General features: G+C 40.2%; 1 protein-coding gene across 1 annotated transcript in view; it reads right to left on the bottom strand.

Annotated features, from left to right (window-relative positions):
* ASCC3 (activating signal cointegrator 1 complex subunit 3) overlaps positions 1–20402 on the bottom strand; it is a 677124-nt gene that overhangs the window by 172991 nt on the left and 483731 nt on the right. Inside the window, exons 18-22 of the mRNA XM_066608127.1 lie at positions 20137–20301; positions 19332–19418; positions 11894–12070; positions 11422–11650; positions 6360–6514 (exon numbers count right to left, since the gene is read on the bottom strand). Coding sequence (XP_066464224.1) covers positions 6360–6514; positions 11422–11650; positions 11894–12070; positions 19332–19418; positions 20137–20301 — 813 coding nt within the window. The remainder of the gene's footprint in view (positions 1–6359; positions 6515–11421; positions 11651–11893; positions 12071–19331; positions 19419–20136; positions 20302–20402) is intronic.

The following is a 20402-nucleotide window of genomic DNA, read 5'->3' as shown; positions in this document are numbered from 1 at the left end:
TGTCTGTAACCTCATTTGAAAGATTTAATCTCACTTCCTGTGCCTGAGGTAACAGGAAGTGAAAGCCTCAGGGCTGCAATAGCATATTGCCAATGAAGCCTTGAGTGTGTCGTGGCTTGATAGACTGCCTGTTAGATCACCGTATAATGTAATACTATGGTAGTACATCATACTGCAGGAACGATTAAACTATTGCAAGTTCAGATCTCCTAAGAGGACTAAAAAAATGTAAAAATCATTTTCTTTTAAATGATTAACAACATTTTTCTAAAGTTTTAAAAACCTAATAAAATATTCTAAATATAAAGCCCAATGGATGTCAGAGGATGGCGGCAGAAAATAATTTTATTTTTTTCAAGACGATATTTTATATTTTAAAATTAGTACAGCAAAAAAAATTAAATAATAATAATAATATAAAAAAAAATATATACATATAAATTTGGTATTGTAGTAATCGTACTGAACCGTAGAATACAGTTATCATGTCATTTTTGTGGCAGTATGTACATCGTAAAAACAAGATCCTCCCAAAGATGGCGGAATTTCATATTTTTTCTATTTCACTCCACTTAAAATTTTTGAGTTTCTCAGTACATTATATGCTTGGCTTTTGCATCCCCCATTTGGAGCGCTCGGCTATATAACAGCCGGGTGCTTCGAGCAGAGAACAGCTGGATGCAGAAGACAAGCGGCCCTGCTTGTCTTCTGCATCCCCCGCTCAGAGTGCTTGGCTGTATAACACCCAGGTGCTGCGAGCAGAGAACAGGTGGATACAGAAGACAAGCATCCCCCATTCGGAGTGCAAGGTGATTGCTCAACATTTCAGCAATCACCTTGCGCTGTAAATGCACAACGATTATCGCTCAAAAGTCGCTCAAAAGACATCTTTTGAGCGATAATCGTTGTGTATAAACGTGCCTTAATTTAGCATTGGTCCTAGATATCATATATGCCATAGCATTAGATGATGGGAATACCCCTTTGATTCTACAGCTATACCAATATTTTGTAGTGCTGACCACTATACAAATACATTAAAATGTTAATCAGCATAGAATTTTGGATCTAAAAACAAGATGGTGTTAAATGATGAAAAGGCTAGGAATATGGTGTGGCTTTCAATCACGCATTGGTTCCTTTCTACTGACAGCTGGGTAAATGGGTGAAAGCCCTCTCTGCCCATAGACCAGCTACTAGTCTTTTTTTTGTTATGGTTTTTATCCCCTTGGTGGGACATTATATATTTTTTTAGAAGTAATCGAACGTGGGAGTTTTTTAACTGCTTAGCAGTTTTTTTATTTCTGGTACTTGGATCACCACCCCTCCACCTTCAAGTGCTGGGGGGTTCTCCCAGCTGCCACCTGTACCTTTGGACTACAGGGATCAGGGACTACTTTTGTAATACTATGAACTGACCTGGACCATGGGTGCTGAGCGGGTTACTCTCTTCCATAGGTCACGCTCAGCGCCAGGTAAGCCTTTCTTATATCCCTATTTGTGGGATTTATGAGGATCCTATTGGCCCTTTCCCCTTTATGCTCTCATATACCTAGGACTATGGTATGTCTTTCAATCATTCTACATTAAAAGAAAAAAAATTCAAAATCATCGTCATTCAATCTATGACATTTCCCATTGAATTTGTAGTTAGGGGACATGCCTTTTTCAGATTGCTTATTTACAAGATTACTGTATGAAAAATGATTACGGTACTTTTTTCCCCCTCCATGCAGTATTACAAAATTCACTTAAAATACTAATACATTTTTGAACAGATTTTTTATTTTTTATATGCTCTACAGAGGATAATTCTATCTATAAAAGGTCTACAGCTATTTTTCATATGGTCACTATTTTAACAAATCAGTTTCTACCAAATTACTTCATCTAGTAATTAGGTTGGGTATTTAGTAGTTTTTGCCTGTAGAATCACTTGAAATAGGCCTGTTTTTTCACCATTTCAATGATTTTATTAAACCATCCCGTATCATCATCAACATGCCAACACTTTCTGATCAGTGCGGAGTCTAACCAATGGGACCTCCACTGATCCCGAGAAGGAAGGGGCTGCAATGCCAGTGTAGTGTAGTGGTCCCTTCAGTTTTTTCCTGCACAGTGGCGGTTTGGGCCACTAGCTGTACACGGAGCTGCAACACAACTCTACCCAAGTAGGGATCTGAAATCAGAACTACATAGTCATATGAAAAAGACTGGCTTCAGTCTAACTAGGAATTACCGTATATTCCGGCGTATAAGGCGACAGGGCGTATAAGACGACCCCCAACTGTTATCTTATACGCTAGGATTACAGTGGAGCAAAAAAAAAAAAAATCATTACTCACCTCCCCCGGCGTTCTGCGGTGCTGCTGCAGGATGTCGCTCCCTCCTGGTCCCCGGAAGAGCATTGCTTTCTGGACGCGGGGCTTGAAATCCCCGCCTCCAGAAAGCTAATACTGTGATTGGCTAACACACGCGGTCAGCCAATCACAGCCATTCAATGACATCATTGAATGGCTGTGATTGGCTAAAACACACGTGCCTTCAGGCAATCACAGCCATTCAATGACATCATTGAATGGCCGTGATTGGCTAACACACGTCCGCCTTCAGCCAATCACAGCCATTTAATGATGTCATTGAATGGCTGTGATTGGCTGACGGCATGTGTTAGCCAATCACAGTATTAGCTTTCTGGAGGCGGGGATTTGAAGCCCCGCATTCAAAAAGCAATGCTCTGCCGGGGACCAGGAGGGAGCGACAGCCTGCAGCAGCGCCGCAGAATGCCGGGGGAGGTGAGTAATGATTTTTTTTTTGACACTTTCTTTTTTTTGTATTACCGGCGTATAAGACACGACCCCCGACTTCAGAGCAGATTTTGGGGGGTTCAAAAGTCGTCTTATACGCCGGTATATACGGTAGATAAGCTTTCTATTCCTCTGCTAGACCAACACTATTGCTTTAGTACTTGAATATGATTTTGCAAAGTAAAGCCAGTAATGCTACATTCCACAAAACATGCAATGGAGACATAATAGCCTATCGAATAACTTGCTGTACATTTTAATATTACTATTCCTGAAAATGTATAATGCTTTATATACTTAGCAAATTGTGGAGTGCTTTAGACTTTCTGACACCTCAGATTAAGCTTGGAAAGCGCTTGGCTATATACGGACAACATAAAATCTCTAATGTTATTTAGAAGCATCGTGATTATCTTGTTTCCTTAAAACTAGATGGGATAAATAAATGTACAAGCAGGTTCAGTCAGGAAAAATATTAGATTAATTGCAAGCTAGATGCTATCCAACAACAATTCATTTCCCTCATTTATTGTGTTGCCTGAGTGATGCACGGTATTATGAGATAAATGAAGATTACTTCATAAAACATAAATCAACATTTATAGTATTTCTCACTCAACAGTGACACCAAGGTAACTAATGTACTATGCAAGCATAAATCTCCAAATGTAATATGGAAAAACATTCAAATAAATTCAGCACTAGCTTTGGGACTTAACCATAAGCTTATCACAGTAACTTTTTAAAATTAGCTTTTAAAGAAAAGTGAATCTGGCTGGATTGTCCTAGAGATGTAAAAAGCAGACAGGATAATGAACACGAACACATAAAGGCTGCACGGGAGATAAAGAGCTACAGGGTGTTGACCTTGTGAACTGTTTGGGTCACCACATACTGGGTGACCGAGTGCGTCTCATCATGTTCAGTCTATGTTTTACAAAAGATTGGCAAGTCAGTGAGCTGACCTACAGGTTAAATCCAACAGCAGGCATTAATGAGCTTTGTACTACTGCCGAACATGACAAAACTGTAACCACCTCATCACTTGAGCAGACATTATCTTCCTTTTGTTTCCTTTTTCAGCCTTGTTATTTTTCTATCATGTTACATTAATGAATTAAACATCTGTTTAGTTGAATTACACAATGAATTTAAATCCATCAAACGGTTATAGCCATCACGACTAATTGTTTGAAGCTAACATAATTCTGAGCATTTACGTCCATATTATTAAATCACTGTCATTTATTTCCATATCTATATTCTGCTAAGTATAGATGATCTCTTCCCTTTACTTTTTATGTCATCAGTTCTCCACTCTAGCACTCAATGACTGCCAGGCTACCAAGTGGTATGTCTTGTATTAAGTAATAGATCGTAAACAAGACGCAATGATCTGGTCTGCTATTTAAGTACACTTTTTGAGTAGATTCCTTTTACTATTTATTTGAATTATTTTCTTAGAAGCCTTAGATAAATATGGCAGATGTTTTACTTTCCATGTAAAACATAACTATTTGATTTTCCTGCTTTTCATAGGTTGCTATATAATCCTAATTATCTCACATAAAACATATAAAAAAACATACATAAGAAGCCCACAATTTCAATCAAAAGTTCATGACTTCAAGATTGTTCAGGATTGGAAGTAGGAGCAAGTGTTAAAGGGAATGGCTTTTGGAAGTCCATATGAGCCCTTGGACTTACTAACAGCTCTTCTTGTATGAGCTTGTATGCAGTAAGAGCTGTTGATCACTTTGTATGGGCTGAGAAAAGTCGGATTCAGCCTTTCTCTATGAATACTGGCAGCAGTTAAACAATTTTTAACAAGAAAATATTGAATCGGATCATAGAAAGCTATTCAACCCCAAGCTTAGTATCTCCCCCTTTATCCTACATTTACATAGTGAAACAGCTATCCTATAAAGAAAATAAATTATGAAGAGTTTTGTGCACTAGTGTGGCATGCAAACATTTGCTTTCTTTTACTCATCTAGTGCCAAAAATTTGTTTAAGGGCTCCAGTCCACGGGCAAATGTTCATTGCGATAATCCGGCCACGGGGAACGCAGTGAACGCTCTCCATAGCGCAGCCCCCCTGTCCACGAGCGGAGAATCATAGTGATTCTCCACTCGCGACCGACAAATCGCAGCATGCTGCGAATTGCCGCGATTCTCCGCGGTGAGCCTATCTGTCAGAAAGGCTAACCACAGAGATTCGTTTCCGGCTCCTGCTCCCAGGGCGCAACACCCGTGGACAGGCAGCCTTAGGGCTTCTGCACACTTGCGTTTTTTTCAGGCGATATCGCTACATTTTTTCACGCAATTGTCAATGGGACTTTCTAATGTTGAAAATGCATTGCAGAAAAATTGCAAAGCACCAACTTGCAATGCGTTTTTGACATGGGAAAGTCCCATTCACAATAACATGAAACAAACACGCAAGAAAAACCCAAGTGTGCAGGAACCCTTACTATGCTTTCTTAAAGTTATTGAGATGTCATAGGACATGTTAAGGTTGGGTTCACATTGGGCGGAATTGCCGCGAGATTAGCCAGCAAAGTGTAGGAGATTTTGCAAAAATATCATCTCTAGCTGCACAAAAACTGACATGCAGCGCAGAATTCAATTCCGCGGCATGTCAATTCTTTTCTCTTTTCTGCAGCGGCCTCTCTTCTCTCTATGGGGAGAGAAAGACACAGCGGAATGCCGACAGAGAAACTGCTACAAAACCTGCGGATTTTGAAGCTGTTCTTTTCCAGCAGGATTCTCACGGTTTTTCGGTGCGGCAATTCCACAAGAATTCCGCCGGAATTCCGTCCCGTTTGACCCCATCCTAAAAGTTTTTATTGCGGAGGGTCCATTCTGCTAAGACCATTGCCGATCATTAGAATGAGCTAAATGAACCGCTAGTCCGAGTGCAGTCACTGCTTGTTAGCTAAAGATGGGCCCCGAGACTTTTTACTTAACCTATCTTCAACTAGCCAGCAGGGAAAGTGCTCGGGCAATCACTTCAGCTGACTCGTGGGTGGGTGTCCTACCACACAGACCCCCAGCAATCACTAACATGGAGGTCACAATCTTATTTCCTTCACACACTACGGTGATTTGCATAGAAAGTTAATTAACCTATCATTATTTATGTGAGAAAGCCAAAGTACAGTGAGGAAATCCACTCAAATATGGGGAGAATGTACAAATTGGAATGGAATTAGGAGGCTGGTTTTGCAAGGCGTACTGACCATTGAGCCACCGTTCTGTATCAAATACATATGACAATTTATATTGTTAACAAACCGTATGCAAATTTTCCAACATTAATGGAGTCAGAAGACATTGTCAACAATTACTGTGCCATTGGAAATAAGCAGACATTTTTTACAAGAATGGCACAATAAGAAAATTCTATACATGTAGTTTCATCAAGAGCCTTTTCCGGCAAATGCTCTGATTAATGAGTTGCAGTGCTTACACTGGAATATTGAGACACAAGATAATGTAATAATCATTTACTATACATAGGTAGCTAGCCTGTTAGAAGTGACAGTGATACCTGATCATTCCACTTAAAGTCTGGATTGATACTTAATCGAACTCTAAGAACTGTGCGGGTAATTGGTTGGATAGTCGCTTCCATTGTAATGGAGGGAATTTGATGGACGCACTGTTTCACCTTTAGCCCAATGTTCACATGATGCAACATGTGACCTAAAAAAAGGTACATTAGGTTAAAATCATTTGCATATACAGGAACACTAATGCAATCAGACTTGTAAATCAGCTTTTAGACGAGCATATTACAGCTTGCATACTTTGCATTGTAGTGTACAAATGACTGACTTTTTTGACCTAGCATGTTCTAATGTTTTGTAATACTTAACTGGAATTAGTATAGTGCGGTTTTAGTATTAGCATTTGTGAATAATAAGTGTTAACTCAATCATTGATCTCCTTATACCAAAGTTAAAAATAGCTACCAAATATTCGATACATTAAAATTTTACGATTTATGCACAATAAGGATATGAATTTTACACACATTTTCTAATTGAGCAAAACAAATTAGGTAAATCTGGATTATACAAAAGCTATTTCTGTATTTAAAATCTATCCAGCGTTACCAAGTATGAAAAATACTTGGTGGATACTTAACGTAAATCTCATAGGGCTAGGGACACAAGATGTCCTTATATAATTATATTAACAGTAAGAAAACATTTTATATTTTTCCAACATTCCTGACAGCAGCTCTGAAGAATATTGGCCATCATCTCTTTAGAAAACCACCAGTACTTCTGCAGACTAGTTAATGACAAATTTCTATTGCTAGACAATAGCACAAAAGGTCCATAGTAAGAAAAACAAATACAAGATTTTGGTCTGACTATAAAATTCCTGTTTCGTTTTGTTCATTGGGGAACACAATTTGAAGACAGTGCGTATAGCCAGTGCCACTAAGAGGCAGACACTAAGCATTAAAAAATTTAGCTCCTCCCACAGGCACCAAGCTAATCAGTTTGTATGCAAGCAGTAGGAGCAGCCAAGCGGGAATGGAAAAATTGCATAAATGATACAACGTTATGTTAGTATATTTATAACTTCAGAATAGCATCATGTGTGTCAACAGAGGGAAAAATACCAACCCACAGAAAAAAAGAAAGGAACATAATAATTATCTGGTAGGGTGCTGTCCCACCTAATGAACAAGACGAGAAAACGATTTTACGGTAAGAACAAAATATTTTTTTTCTCACCCGTATCGTTGGCAGACACAGCTTGAAGACCATATGATGTCCCAAAGCAGTCCCTTGGGGGTAGGCATAAAGCGTATTTGCCTCAGGGAGCAAAGCAGCTTCCCCATGCTTTACATGGGGCTGAGCCGTGACGAAGGAGAGGCCTAGAAAATTTGGATGCTACAAAGGAGAGGAAAGAAAGAGGGTGGATGATGGTCCACCTGACATAGGACAAGGTGTCCATAGTGAAGATGCCATGCTTGTACTTACTGACTTAGGTTCTTTAAATCCAGAACAGGACTGATGGACCTGTCTTCCATTGGGGCACCACGAGATTGGAATAGAACCCCGCAAAAAGATGAGAAGGAGAATGGGAACGATGACACCTTGTAAAAATAGACTGTGTAAAGCCCGAAGTAATGCCTTGACCTCTAGAGAAGATCTCAAAATGTTGGAGCAAAGAAAGCGATCAGGCAGTCAGGTGGAAAATTCTATGGCATAGTCTAAAGAGATAGCCTCCTGAACCCAGGCGTTTGAGGCATGGCCAAGCCAGGACTCCCTGAACAGGTAAAGTCATCCCCCCGCACCCTGGATATATTGGGTGGGGACCACCCGTCAGGAAGAAGATTTCGCAGAGGCACTGAGTGTCTTGGTCGTAGGCGCCAGGAGAGTATGGGTTTGAAGGGCCTTTGTTTTAGATCTTGTGATGTTCTTTTACTATCTGAGTCACAGAAACTAGGAAGATGAAAAGCACGAAATCGAGATCACTTCCTGTGAGTAACTCCTGCTCATCTAGGACTATTCTTTGTTAGGTGCGAACTTTTCCCATCGGTAGCATCAGAGATGATCTCATCCAGTCTGGCACCAAAAAAGCCTTGCACTTACAAAGGCGTGGTTTGTGACACATTTTAGTAGAGGCATCTGCGTCCCATGATTTTAGCCACAAAGTATGGCAATTGAAGCCACCGAAGCATGAGCTAAGCAATGTCCAAGGAAGCTTTACAAATAAACTTCTCTGCCTGACCTATCTGATGTGCCATATGTGCACAATCCTCTGGTGAAGAACCAGAGAAAATACCTCTGCAGCATTGTTTGGCCCATTCGGCTGTGGCTTTGCTGAACTAGGTCGACTTAAAAACTGACTTAAGAGCCGATTCACCGCCTTAAAGAAGGTTTTGCCTAGGGTTTCAATCTTCTTGTCACAGACATCTTGAAAGGACAAAGCATCGCCTTAGGCAGAGTAGCATGCATTGCCAAGCTAGACACTGGGGGACCCACAACTAGTGAAGTTGACCATTTTTTCACTTATTCCTCTAGGAAAGGATAGATAAGGTCTAAGTGCTTACCAGGAAAATTCCATTCCATGATTAACACATCGTCAAAATTCTCTGAAGGAAAAAAGCTGCAGCAGACATAGCTGGCGTCTGATCCAATACCTTCAGGGTATCCATGTAGTTATTACGATGGCTATTAGGCTATCCACCATCGTGGAAAGTTTGCAAGCCTGTTCCTCGTCCAGATCAAAATTAAATAGAGAATCAAACAGTTCATCCCTCAAGGACCGTTTTCTCTGGAGTAAAATTCTAAGCGTGCTTCTGGGGGCGCTGCACAGGAGGACGATGCAGGAGACCCCGATTTCGTTTGTGGCCTGCCACGAGAGAAGCCCTGTAACATAGAGTCATCTCCGTCAGATATATCTTGAATGGGTGTACTGGACATATTGTCCAACTTATCCAGAATCGCCGCGGATGCCCGAGTGAGGCCTGAAACCACCAGTGTCTAGGGGCATGCCCAATCGGCTCGGTGACCTTAGAGAGCTGAACGGTAGCAATGCCAGAAGTGGAATCTACGGTCGTCTTCCGTGATGGGACACAGGACAATATGGTTTTAACTGTCCACATGAAAACGTAATTTTGCAGCAAGAGAATGCATAATACACAGCTCTGGTTGATCCCCGTCTCGAGTCTTCTTCTCTGGTGTCAGACATGGCGCTTAGACAGATGCCATGAACTGTTTACCAAGCATCGAGGTGCACTACATCTGAAAATCGTACTGCAGGAGGGGCTAACAAATGGGGAAGCTAACCACCAGGCTGAGCTTACCTGAACTGGATCTGGCCAGCGGAGCAGAGAGGTGCAAGTCTGAAGTCGAGAAAAAGCAGATTTCTGTGTTCTGGTGTTATCCAGCATGGAACCACAAGTCCCAGAACATCACACTGTGCAGTAGACGAGTAGTAAGTGAAAGTTCTAGCATTGGTGAGGAAGAAGACTGGGACTGATGCAGGAAAGTGTTTAAGCAGGACCGCTACACCACGAAGCCCCAGAACAGCCCTACATAAAGGAGCAAATTAGAGGATAAGCAGGCAATACTTCAAATGCCGAAGATACTTACCCCTTTGAACAGACCTTGTGCTCCACTGCTCCAGCAGTGTCCCCCCCCCCCGGAGCTCACCTGCCTTTAATGAGCACTCTGGTGACAGGGAGGAGGAACCCTATGGCTTGTGGGCCATCTTCAAGTTGAAGCTTTAACATGTCTCCTTCTTGTTCTGAGGTTGGGGCAGTCAACAGAAAGGTTAACTCTGCTCTGTTTACCAGCATCGGTGGGGTAACAGGGAGAGTCCTGACTAGTCCAGAATTGTGCTTGAAGACCAGCAAGAAAAAAAGTTCTGCCTCCTACAACACTAAGCTAAAAATTGATTTGCTTGGTGCATGCGGCGTTTGTGTCCTCACATTGTTTTCAAGCTGTATCCCCCAATAATATGGACAAGAAAAATGGGTTGCCCTCGGAAGAGTAGAGGCGGTCCCAGTCCACTGCTAGTGGGATTATTTAATACTTTGCCGATTCACCTTTTGGAATTGCATAGAATGCCTAGTAAACATGTAAAATATTCATCACTTTATACTTTGACTTCCCATTTTGGGCATTTTATCGATTGTCCAAGCATTCTATACAATGACTCATTTCACATAATGCCTGTAACATATACACACACACAAAAAAACAAAATACTTTACAGTGTCCAGGAGGCTTACGAAAACCAAATAGTTGAAAGATTGAAAGAATGTAGCCAAGTATGGCAAATCTTGATTTCTGTTACACTATGGTTAAGGTAGGGTCATAATTTGGTATAAACAAAATGAATCGATGCACAGCATTGTTCTGCATTGTGTCAACATTCAGGGTAGTCTTCATGATGTCACAAATGCTTACTTGGACCATACTTTATGCCTCTTAACTATATGGGTTTATTATTTACAGTAAATAATATAATGATCTTTATTTGTATGTGTCAACTCATTCCACAGAGCTTATATATAAATATATAATTCTGCCAAAATATTTTTGCTGACTATATAGATTCCCTTTAGGACTACCCATCTTCTACAGACTACTTTTACCAGGATTACAGGCACAAGTCATAACACAATTCAAACTGTTTCCGTTGGCCAGATCTCAATTTAAAAGTCCACCTTATGGTTCTGATGAAACAGAAGATTTGCACAACACATTGACATATTTGTCAGCATCTGACAAATTTGGAGTAATTGTGTAATGCCAGCGTGTTAACATAGAAGAGAATGTTTTCAGCACTTTTTTGCACAGCGTGAATTCGGCAATCAGTCTGCTCCAAATAGCAGAGTCCTACCCAGTACTTATAAGATTAGCCCAATAAAATGGACTATGAGCATACATACTGATAATATAATAAAGCACAACGAAATACGTGGTAAAACATATTCAGTCTGTTGTAGTAATAGATGATGCTACCATCGTCTTCCAACTATATTAGAGCTTGTAAATGTTCTAAATATTCAGTATGCCACATAGACTACTATACAACATATACTTAATTACTGTTAATAATATAGGGTTTCTTTTTACCAATCTCATCTTTTCCCATATCCTTCAGTTTATCAATAGTTAGGTTCTTCTCTTCCAGCTTTGTTAGAACACTAGATTGAAGAAGGTGAGAGAACTGCCTTAGAGGGCTAGCCCAGTTCCAGAGGCGCTTGTCAATCACTTTGCAGAGGTTTAGGAGTCTGTAAGTCATGGCCGGCCATCGTTTCCTGAGGGCTATCTCAAAAAGAGCTCTTACTATTCGTGCGGCATTCTGTTAAAACAAAATCCCAAATGTGAGATGCTTTCAAAACACTACCCTTACAGGGAAGGAATGAACCAGCTGATGAGCAAGTAGGATCATACTGCTTTTTACATACACAGTATAAAATACAACATTTAAGTGTATTTGTACAGTAAAAAAGAAGTCTTCCAAAATACTGACAAAAAATATATAATTAGGAAAAATCTAATAAAATCAGCATATTTTTGAAATAGCTCCCCATTTTAATATTACCTGTGCAACATATGCAGAGTCAGAAATGAGTGAAAAATTGTCGATTTCTCCGCGCCCAATATAGGTCTGAAGAAGAATATTTACTTTTCCATAGCCAGTTTCTACTCCACCAGCAACGGGCAGTTCACAATAACTCTCAATTAAGTGTTCTAATTCTTCACTCTCTTCTTCACGCACCTACCACACAAAAAACAGATATCAGTATATAAAATAAACAATTATGTTTACGTTATTTGCAGGAAAATTAAGTGGGGCACATTTGTAATGTCATGTATGTGCTGCATCTGACAGATTTGTCACTATGTGATGGGGAAAAAGAAGGCAATGAATCAACATTGGGGGGAAAAGAGGCTGAACAAGATGGACATATGTCTTTTTTTGGCCTAACATACAAGGTTACTATGAATAGGCCAACAAAAGTGTCCACAAATCCAAACACTCCCCATCCCATAAAAATCTCAGATATCTTTAGAATTGATCTGTCAGGGGAATTATTAGATAAGAAAAGGAATGAAGTTCACTTACGACAACAGTATTCCTCTTATGCTTGTTCTGTGAGCACTGATGCATGGGCGTATACAAATGGGGTGTTATGGATTTAAATGCTCCTCCTTGTGCCCTTGCACCTTCTGGCTCAGTCTATATGTAATGCTGTCTGCTATCTGCTGGTGAAAGGTGAACAATACATGCAAGATATTTACCTTTCACCAGCAGATAGCAGACAGCATTACATACAAACAGTTGGACCAGAAGGGCTCAAAGAGTCACAATTGTGACCAAGCCTCTAAGGCAGGTGGCCCAAAGGTCCCCCTCACCACAGTAACTGTCACTAGACCCTCCCGCAATACACCAGAACCTTTGGTCAGCCAAACAATCCGATTGGACAGACTTCAGCACTCACACTGCCTGTTGGGTTATGCAGTGCTGAGTGTAACTCCACTCCTCACCCCTTCTCCTGTAGTTTGGTGCTCATTAAGTGGGTAGGAAATGCGGGGATTAGTTGGGCTGCATATTCCAACAGGTAGTGTGAGTAATGATTAAACCACCAGTGACTATTAGCATGCCCAATCCCGCTCGGTGACCTTAGAGAGCAGAACGGATGCAGTGCCAGAAGTGGGATCTACGGTCGTCTTCCGTGATGGGACGCAGTTAGGACAAAACATTTTTAACTATCCACAGAGACTTCTTGTGTGGAGTGTCTCACACAGCATTGCCACCCTTCCATGGCTGCCCGATCGCCAGATTTATCACCAATAGAACAAGCATGGAACTATCTGGGAAGTCAACCTTCAATAGCCTATGAGTTACATTATCTAGTGGCACAGTTGCAGCAAAGATAGTCCACCCGAATCACATCTTGCATCCAAGCTAGAGGCGCCCAATAGGGTTCAAGAAACTTACTTTCAAGTATTTATCACAATGTGTATTTGTACTTGTGAATGTTTGTATAAGTGTGTCTCACAGTGTGAGCGTTTGCATGTATCAGCATCACAGTGTGTGTATGTGTGTTATTTTATGCATATATGAATGTATATGTGTTGCAGTACATATATACTATTTGTATTTTTTTTGTCCACATGCATTTACTTTATAGCTATAAAATTATACCTGTGAACCTGCCCTTTACTAATACGCATATTCACTCTTGCACTGGGGAGTTGAGAACACACAATATCATAAACTCATGGTATTATGACTGAATATATTCTGCCCAACCTGAGTTTTCATGTTTTGGTTCCACTTTTTTTCATAAAGTTCAACCAAAAAAAAAAATTGTACGAAACTAAGGCGCTTTAAATAAGTATCAGAAAAAGACAGGATTTCATGATTTCCTCTTGTGAAGCCACAGTGGGAGTATTTAAACTCATTTTGCTATTCCCATTACAACAAGTGTGGAGTGCCAGTGAGAATTATTATTACAAAAATATTTTTAATTCTAACAATTTTCACAGAAGGTGAGGAATGGGATTAGAGTGCCTCTGAGACAATTACTTGTTGAAATTATATCTCCACATAATTTCATAGTCTTGAACCTTTACAAAAATACATATAATTATTACTTGCTTCCACCCAATATCTATGTCAAAGCAATTTCTCTCATAAGGCTGCAGAGAAAATTGTTCTTCTGTAACTAAAACGACCTAATTGAAAGTATATTAATAATGACACAATTACATTTTATTATTCATCACTATTATTAAGGCTGTCATTGACACAGAAAAAATTGCTATGCTAAACAAATTGGCCTGCTAACCCCACCGTCCTGCAAATGATGAGATTTCATTTCAATTTGACCAAAGGGAAATGTCTATCCATCCAGATTAGAACAATCTTGAATTAACTTTGAATGTATTCATTACAGTTATAATGCTGGTATGCAGCTTATAGTCACTATAAAGAATACATGCATATCTCCATAATCCACGTGCAATGATTCAAAGAAGTAAACTGTACGCAAATAAGAGTAATTTCCCTTGAAATAGAAAACCAATATATTACAGCAGGTTGGCATATCTTCATAATTGCTGTGTGGACATGCGAGAATTTACACAATGGTTGTGCTAAGCCTTCTACAACAATTAGATAAATCATGTTATATACCACTATTGGTGATCTTGTTTCTGTAAATAGAATATTGAGGTTTTATTATTTTCCTTAACACCAATATCTGCACAACTGATAAACTAAAGTGTACTATCTTGTGAAAGACAACTTTGCAGAGGGAACAGAATAAAAGTGCTGACTGCTATGTGTAACAAACAAAAAAATCTATGTTCTATAGTTAAATAACTGTGTACCTTTTTGTGGAACTCTTCCAACTCTGCTCTCGTGTTATCTAAGCATAAATGTACCCAAGTGTAACTAAAGAGAAATATTTGCCAAACATAGAGCTTTTATAGCAGACATAGTTTTAAAAAGAGTTCGAAGCACTTTCTCTCTAAAACCTTAAAGGGGTTGTCCCGCGCCGAAACGGGTTTTTTTTTTTTTTCAATAGCCCCCCCCGTTCGGCGCGAGACAAACCCGATACATGTGTTGAAAAAAAAACCCGGATAGTACTTACCCGAATCCCCGCGCTCCGGTGACTTCTTACTTACCTTGTGAAGATGGCCGCCGGGATCTTCACCCTCGGTGGACCGCAGGTCTTCTGTGCGGTCCATTGCCGATTCCAGCCTCCTGATTGGCTGGAATCGGCACACATGACGGGGCGGAGCTACAAGGAGCAGCTCTCCAGCACGAGCAGCCCCATTCAACACGGAGAAGACCGGACTGCGCAAGCGCGTCTAATCTGGCGATTAGACGCTGAAAATTAGACGGCACCATGGAGACGAGGATGCTAGCAACGGAACAGGTAAGTGAATAACTTCTGTATGGCTCATATTTAATGCACAATGTACATTACAAAGTGCATTAATATGGCCATACAGAAGTGTATACCCCAACTTTGTTTCGCGGGACAACCCCTTTAAGGCCCATTTACACCAGCAGATGATCGCTCAAAAATCGCTCAAACAGTTGGAGTAACAGCTTTGAGCGATCATTTTGCATAAACTATTAAGTTGCTACTCAGCTACTTAAGTACCAATTAGGTGTGTAAATGAAGCCTTCACTGAACACAGCTAATAGCCCAAGGGCTATTATCTGCGCTCAGATCCTTTGTTCTCCACGGGGAAACAATGCTATCAGCACTCCCCGTGGAGAACTTCTGGTAAGAGTGAATAACGATTTTTAGGTTAGCTTGAATTTAACGATCAGCTAACAGTGCCCGAAAAGTGGATGATGGGCGCACATTTACACGCACCAATTATCGCTAAAACGATCACCGATTTTTTTAGCGATCATCGGCTGGCGTAAATGGGCCTTAAGGTTTTTGAGAGGAAGTGCTTATGCTGAAGTCATCTCTGAGTCTGCCCACGGTCCAGCAACACTCAGCAATTATATAAAACTATGCCTTCCATGGACCGCCTACAACTTTTGAGACTTTGTGCATTCATGAGATGTACCCACACACCCAGTCTCATTGATATACACCCCGATTTTGCAGTGTTTTGATATAATCAAACCTATGTATCAGTCTAGCGGGGAAACCACAGAACCACACTTTTTCTTTGATTGGACTAAAAAATTATCTTATTTAACAAATTCCTTATCTCATGTAAGGCACAAGAAACAAAGTATAAAATTCTAACCAGACCGTATAAGGTCCTCAATGTAATTCCCACTCTTTACCCAACAGTTTGAAACCCGAGCTGGCATGGTGTCCAGACTTGTATTACCATGACACGTATATGGTGAGAATGCCAAATCACCGTTCTACTATTTTCTAGTCAAAAGTCGTGAACTTAATCCACATTATCACAAATATCTTTCTATCCAATGAGCCAGTATCCCTGGTATTCTCTAGGCTACCTGGTTCACTCAATACTCTAAAAAATGAGCTCCCTCCACTTTCTTATTACTGCCAGAACAGCAATTACCAGATAATCGAAAAGCACCCATCTATCTCTGTAAAGGCGCATTTACACCAGCCGATGATCGCAAAAAAAAAAAAAAAAAAAATCGCTAATCAGCGATCATGTTAGCGATAATCGGTGCGTGTAAAAGTGGGCCAATCGTCTGCTTCTCGGCTGATCGATAAATTCAGTCCAACATAAAAATCGTCCCTCACTTTTATCAGTAGTTCTTCATGGAGGAGTGCTGATAGTATTGTTTCCCCATGGAGAACAAAGAATATGAGCACAGATAATAGCCTCAGGCTATTAGCTGTGTTCAGTGAAGGCTTCATTTGCATACCTAATTGGTATTTAAGTAGCTGAGTAGCTACTTAAATCCTAATTAATTTTCATGCAAAATGATCGCTCAAAGCTGTCGCTCAAAGCTTTAACTCAAATTGTCATTTGAGCGATCTTTGAGCGATCATCGGCCCCTGTAAATGGGCCTTTAAATATTGGTTTGAGGAAATGCATCACCTCCACCTTATGTAGAATTCAGTAGCAGAGACCCAGATTATGTCTGAGTTGTAGGTCTTTAATTTCTTCTCCCACATATATAGTAGAGCACATGAAGTACTTAGTACCTCTCTGCCGTAGGCAACAAGATACTCCAGTGCTAAAGTACATGACTTCCTCCAACCTGTGCTGGAATATGATGTTAGATACTACCAATAATATCTGTAACTTATTTTTGTCTCTTTTTTCATGTTTGCCTTTATATCTACCGTGTTTCCCCCAAAATAGGACCTACCCCTGAAAATAAGCCCTACTCTGATTTTCTAGGATTTTCAGGGGGCTTGCAATATCAGCCCCACCCTGAATATAAGCCCTAGCTGAATTACATTAAAAAATTACACACAAAAAAAATACATTACCTAGCAGCCGCGGTCCGTGTCCTCTCCTGGTCTCCAGAGCTCCACTGCGGTTGCTTGCAGTCCTCAGCCGCTTGCAGTCCTCAGATTGCTTCCTGGTTCCGGGATTCATAAATTCCACCTCCAAGAATAGATGGCTCTGATTGGCTGGCAGAGCTTGAGAACCAATCAATGCAGCGCTTTATGAAACGATGCGATGGCTGTGATTAGTTCATCGAGTGCTGCACTGATTGGCTGAGCGGCACTTAAAGAACCAAACAACAGCCATCATGTTGTGGAGGTGGGATTTTTGAATTGGCTGAGCAACGTTAGTCTCTGCATCTCCGACTTCTCCTCACTCTGCAGCAGACATCGCTATCGCCACTGGAGATGCAGAGATGAACTCCACTTAGCTAATTCATAAATCCCACCTTCACAACAAATTGGCTGTGATTGGTTCTTTGTCCGCTGCATTGATTGGCTGAGCAGTGCACGAAGAACCAATCACAGCTATTGCATTCTGAAGGCGGGATTTATGAATTGCCATCCCCCCAAAATAAAACCTAGTGCCTCTTTTGGGGCAAAAATTAATATAAGGAAGGGTCTTACTTTCAGGGAAACACAGGTATGTACACTATGGGTTTGTAAGACTCTAGAATTCACATTTTTTGTGAATATTACAGATTTATTTTGAATATTACCTTTTTGACTGAGGGGAACATCTTTAAGAATAGCCAGATTACTATTCCAGCTCTAATTAACAAATCAATGTATTGACAGTTTACTGAAGACAAACTTCCCAGTTCAATTTTAAGTTTTCTCTGGGACCAATTATAAAAAAAAAATCTTTGACATATTGCAGCATGGTTGGAATTAAGCTATAGTCATCGAAAGCGATTAACATGCCATGCCATGTCTATACAAGATAAGTAATTGATAAATTGTAATTATCAATAATATTGATATTACTGAAATCATATATTATAGTGAGCTTTTGAACCTACTCAGGGTTCTTCCTCAGGCTTATGGAATAAATTTGAAGACGCATACATATGAAAAGGCACAAACATTGTGTAATTAATTTGTACTTAAAGCAACACCAGAACAGGATGAGTAGAGGAGTAAATACTTAACCAGTCCACTGATAAGGTATGTGAAAGTTTTATGGTCCGTAAATTGATGTTAGGGAGTCACCAGGCCTGTGTTTTATCTGTGCTATAGATTTCTCATCATCTATAGTCACACATGAACTCTCTTGAAATATTTAGTCCTCTGTTGAAAGTGTCAAACATGGTTATAAACTTGTACTCCCAAGTTCTTCTATGACGCAGAGATTTTAAAGGGGTTGTCTCATGAAATCAAGTGGGGTTATATACTTCTGTATGGCCATATTAATGCACTTTGTAATGTACATCGTGCATTAATTATGAGCCATACAGAAGTTATTCACTTACCTGCTCCGTTGCTGGTGTTCCCGTCGCCATGGATCCGTCTAAATTCGCCGTCTTCTGGCGATTTTAGACGCGCTTGCGCTGTGCGGTCTTCTCCGTGGTGAATGGGGCCGCTCGTGCCGGAGAGCTGGTCCTCGTAGCTCCGCCCCGTCACGTGTGCCGATTCCAGCCAATCAGGAGGCTGGAATTGGCAATGGACCGCACAGAGCCCACGGTGCACCATGGGAGAAGACCCGCGGTGCATCGTGGGTGAAGATCCCGGTGGCCATCTTGGTAAGGTAAGTAAGAAGTCGCCGCAGAGCGGGGATTCGGGTAAGTACTAAACGTTTGTTTTTTTAACCCATCCCTTGTGTTTGTCTCGCGCCGAACGGGGGGCCTATTGAAAAAAAACAAAAACGTTTCGGCGTGAGACAACCCCTTTAAGTTGCTTTTTAATATAGTAACTTTCATATGTTTAATGTTGTGTCTGTGATTAGAAAAGTCCTCCGCCACAGGTAAAGACAGAATTACCTGTGGCTGAGCATTTTTCCAGTCAAAGTGCTGAGGAATATGTTGGCGTATATAAAGATTATTAATATTATTAAATAAGTGACAGCTCTCGAATACACTTTAAAAAACTTTAAAACACTTATGATCAAAACTTTACCTTGATCTGCTCAAATTCTTCAGCCTTAGATACAATAGCAAAAATATCACCTTCCGTTTTGTGGGCATCAAATAATTCATTGAATGTCTGCCAAATAAGAAAATGATAAAAGTGAAATGAAGTTCACATCCTACATATATAATTTACCTGTGATAATTCAAATCATGCCAGGAACCCATGACGATGTCATTATTAAGACCCAATAAGTTAAGTTAAAATGATGGGCATGTGCAGAATTAACGGGTAATGTGAAGGAATCTGCAAAAAATAAAATGTTTCTTTTAAGCGATAAAACTAATACTCCACCATTTATGTGCTTCTGCTATTTTGCATTTGGTCTTCCCCACTTTACTTTCTGTATCCTTTTCAACTCCCCTTTCTATCATTTTAATCAAATACAAATAGTTTTTTAGAGAAACAACCAGTAAAGACACTCAATGTCCAAATTTGTCCTTAAACCATTTTGCTTGACTTGGAATTAATCCAGCTGACTCTGGCATGCAACTGCTGAGCACAAGCCAAGGTACTTCAATTGCATTATTCAATTCCTTACCTCAAGGCTCCACTTCTGACTACACATTAGGACCTCCGCCAGTCATTTTGGCTACACATTCACACCACAGCTCAACTTCATAGCACTTTATACATTTTTCTGATCACATTGGTATCATGCTCTCATACAAGTCCTTGTTGGAAACAACTAACAGGCCTACAATAGGACTATTCCAAACGGTTCAACTGTCAGAATGCAGCTATGAACTGCTCAGTTACAAAATTACATACTTGTAAAAACAATATTTAGTACCTCAATTGTATTATATTTTATGTAAAAGTGGCTGGAAGTTCTGCCCAGGTCAGTAGAGGAAAAGAAACCAGTCCTCTCTTCAAATCGAATCATACGAGCTTTGTCAAGTTTCCGTCCCACTTCAATTACCAATTGTTCTCTGTGTTTCTCCAATAAGGGATCCATCTGTTGGCCAATTCAGAAAGAGTGCCATTTCCATTATCAATACTATCAAATTTAATGATATCTACAGAATGAGTAGTGCCCTATGATTTTAAAATACCATC

Source organism: Eleutherodactylus coqui, chromosome 1, assembly GCF_035609145.1.
Source record: "Eleutherodactylus coqui strain aEleCoq1 chromosome 1, aEleCoq1.hap1, whole genome shotgun sequence".
Taxonomy (NCBI): Eukaryota; Metazoa; Chordata; class Amphibia; order Anura; family Eleutherodactylidae; genus Eleutherodactylus; species Eleutherodactylus coqui.
Note: the sequence above shows the minus strand (reverse complement) of the source record. Positions and strands in the feature narration are given on the sequence as shown.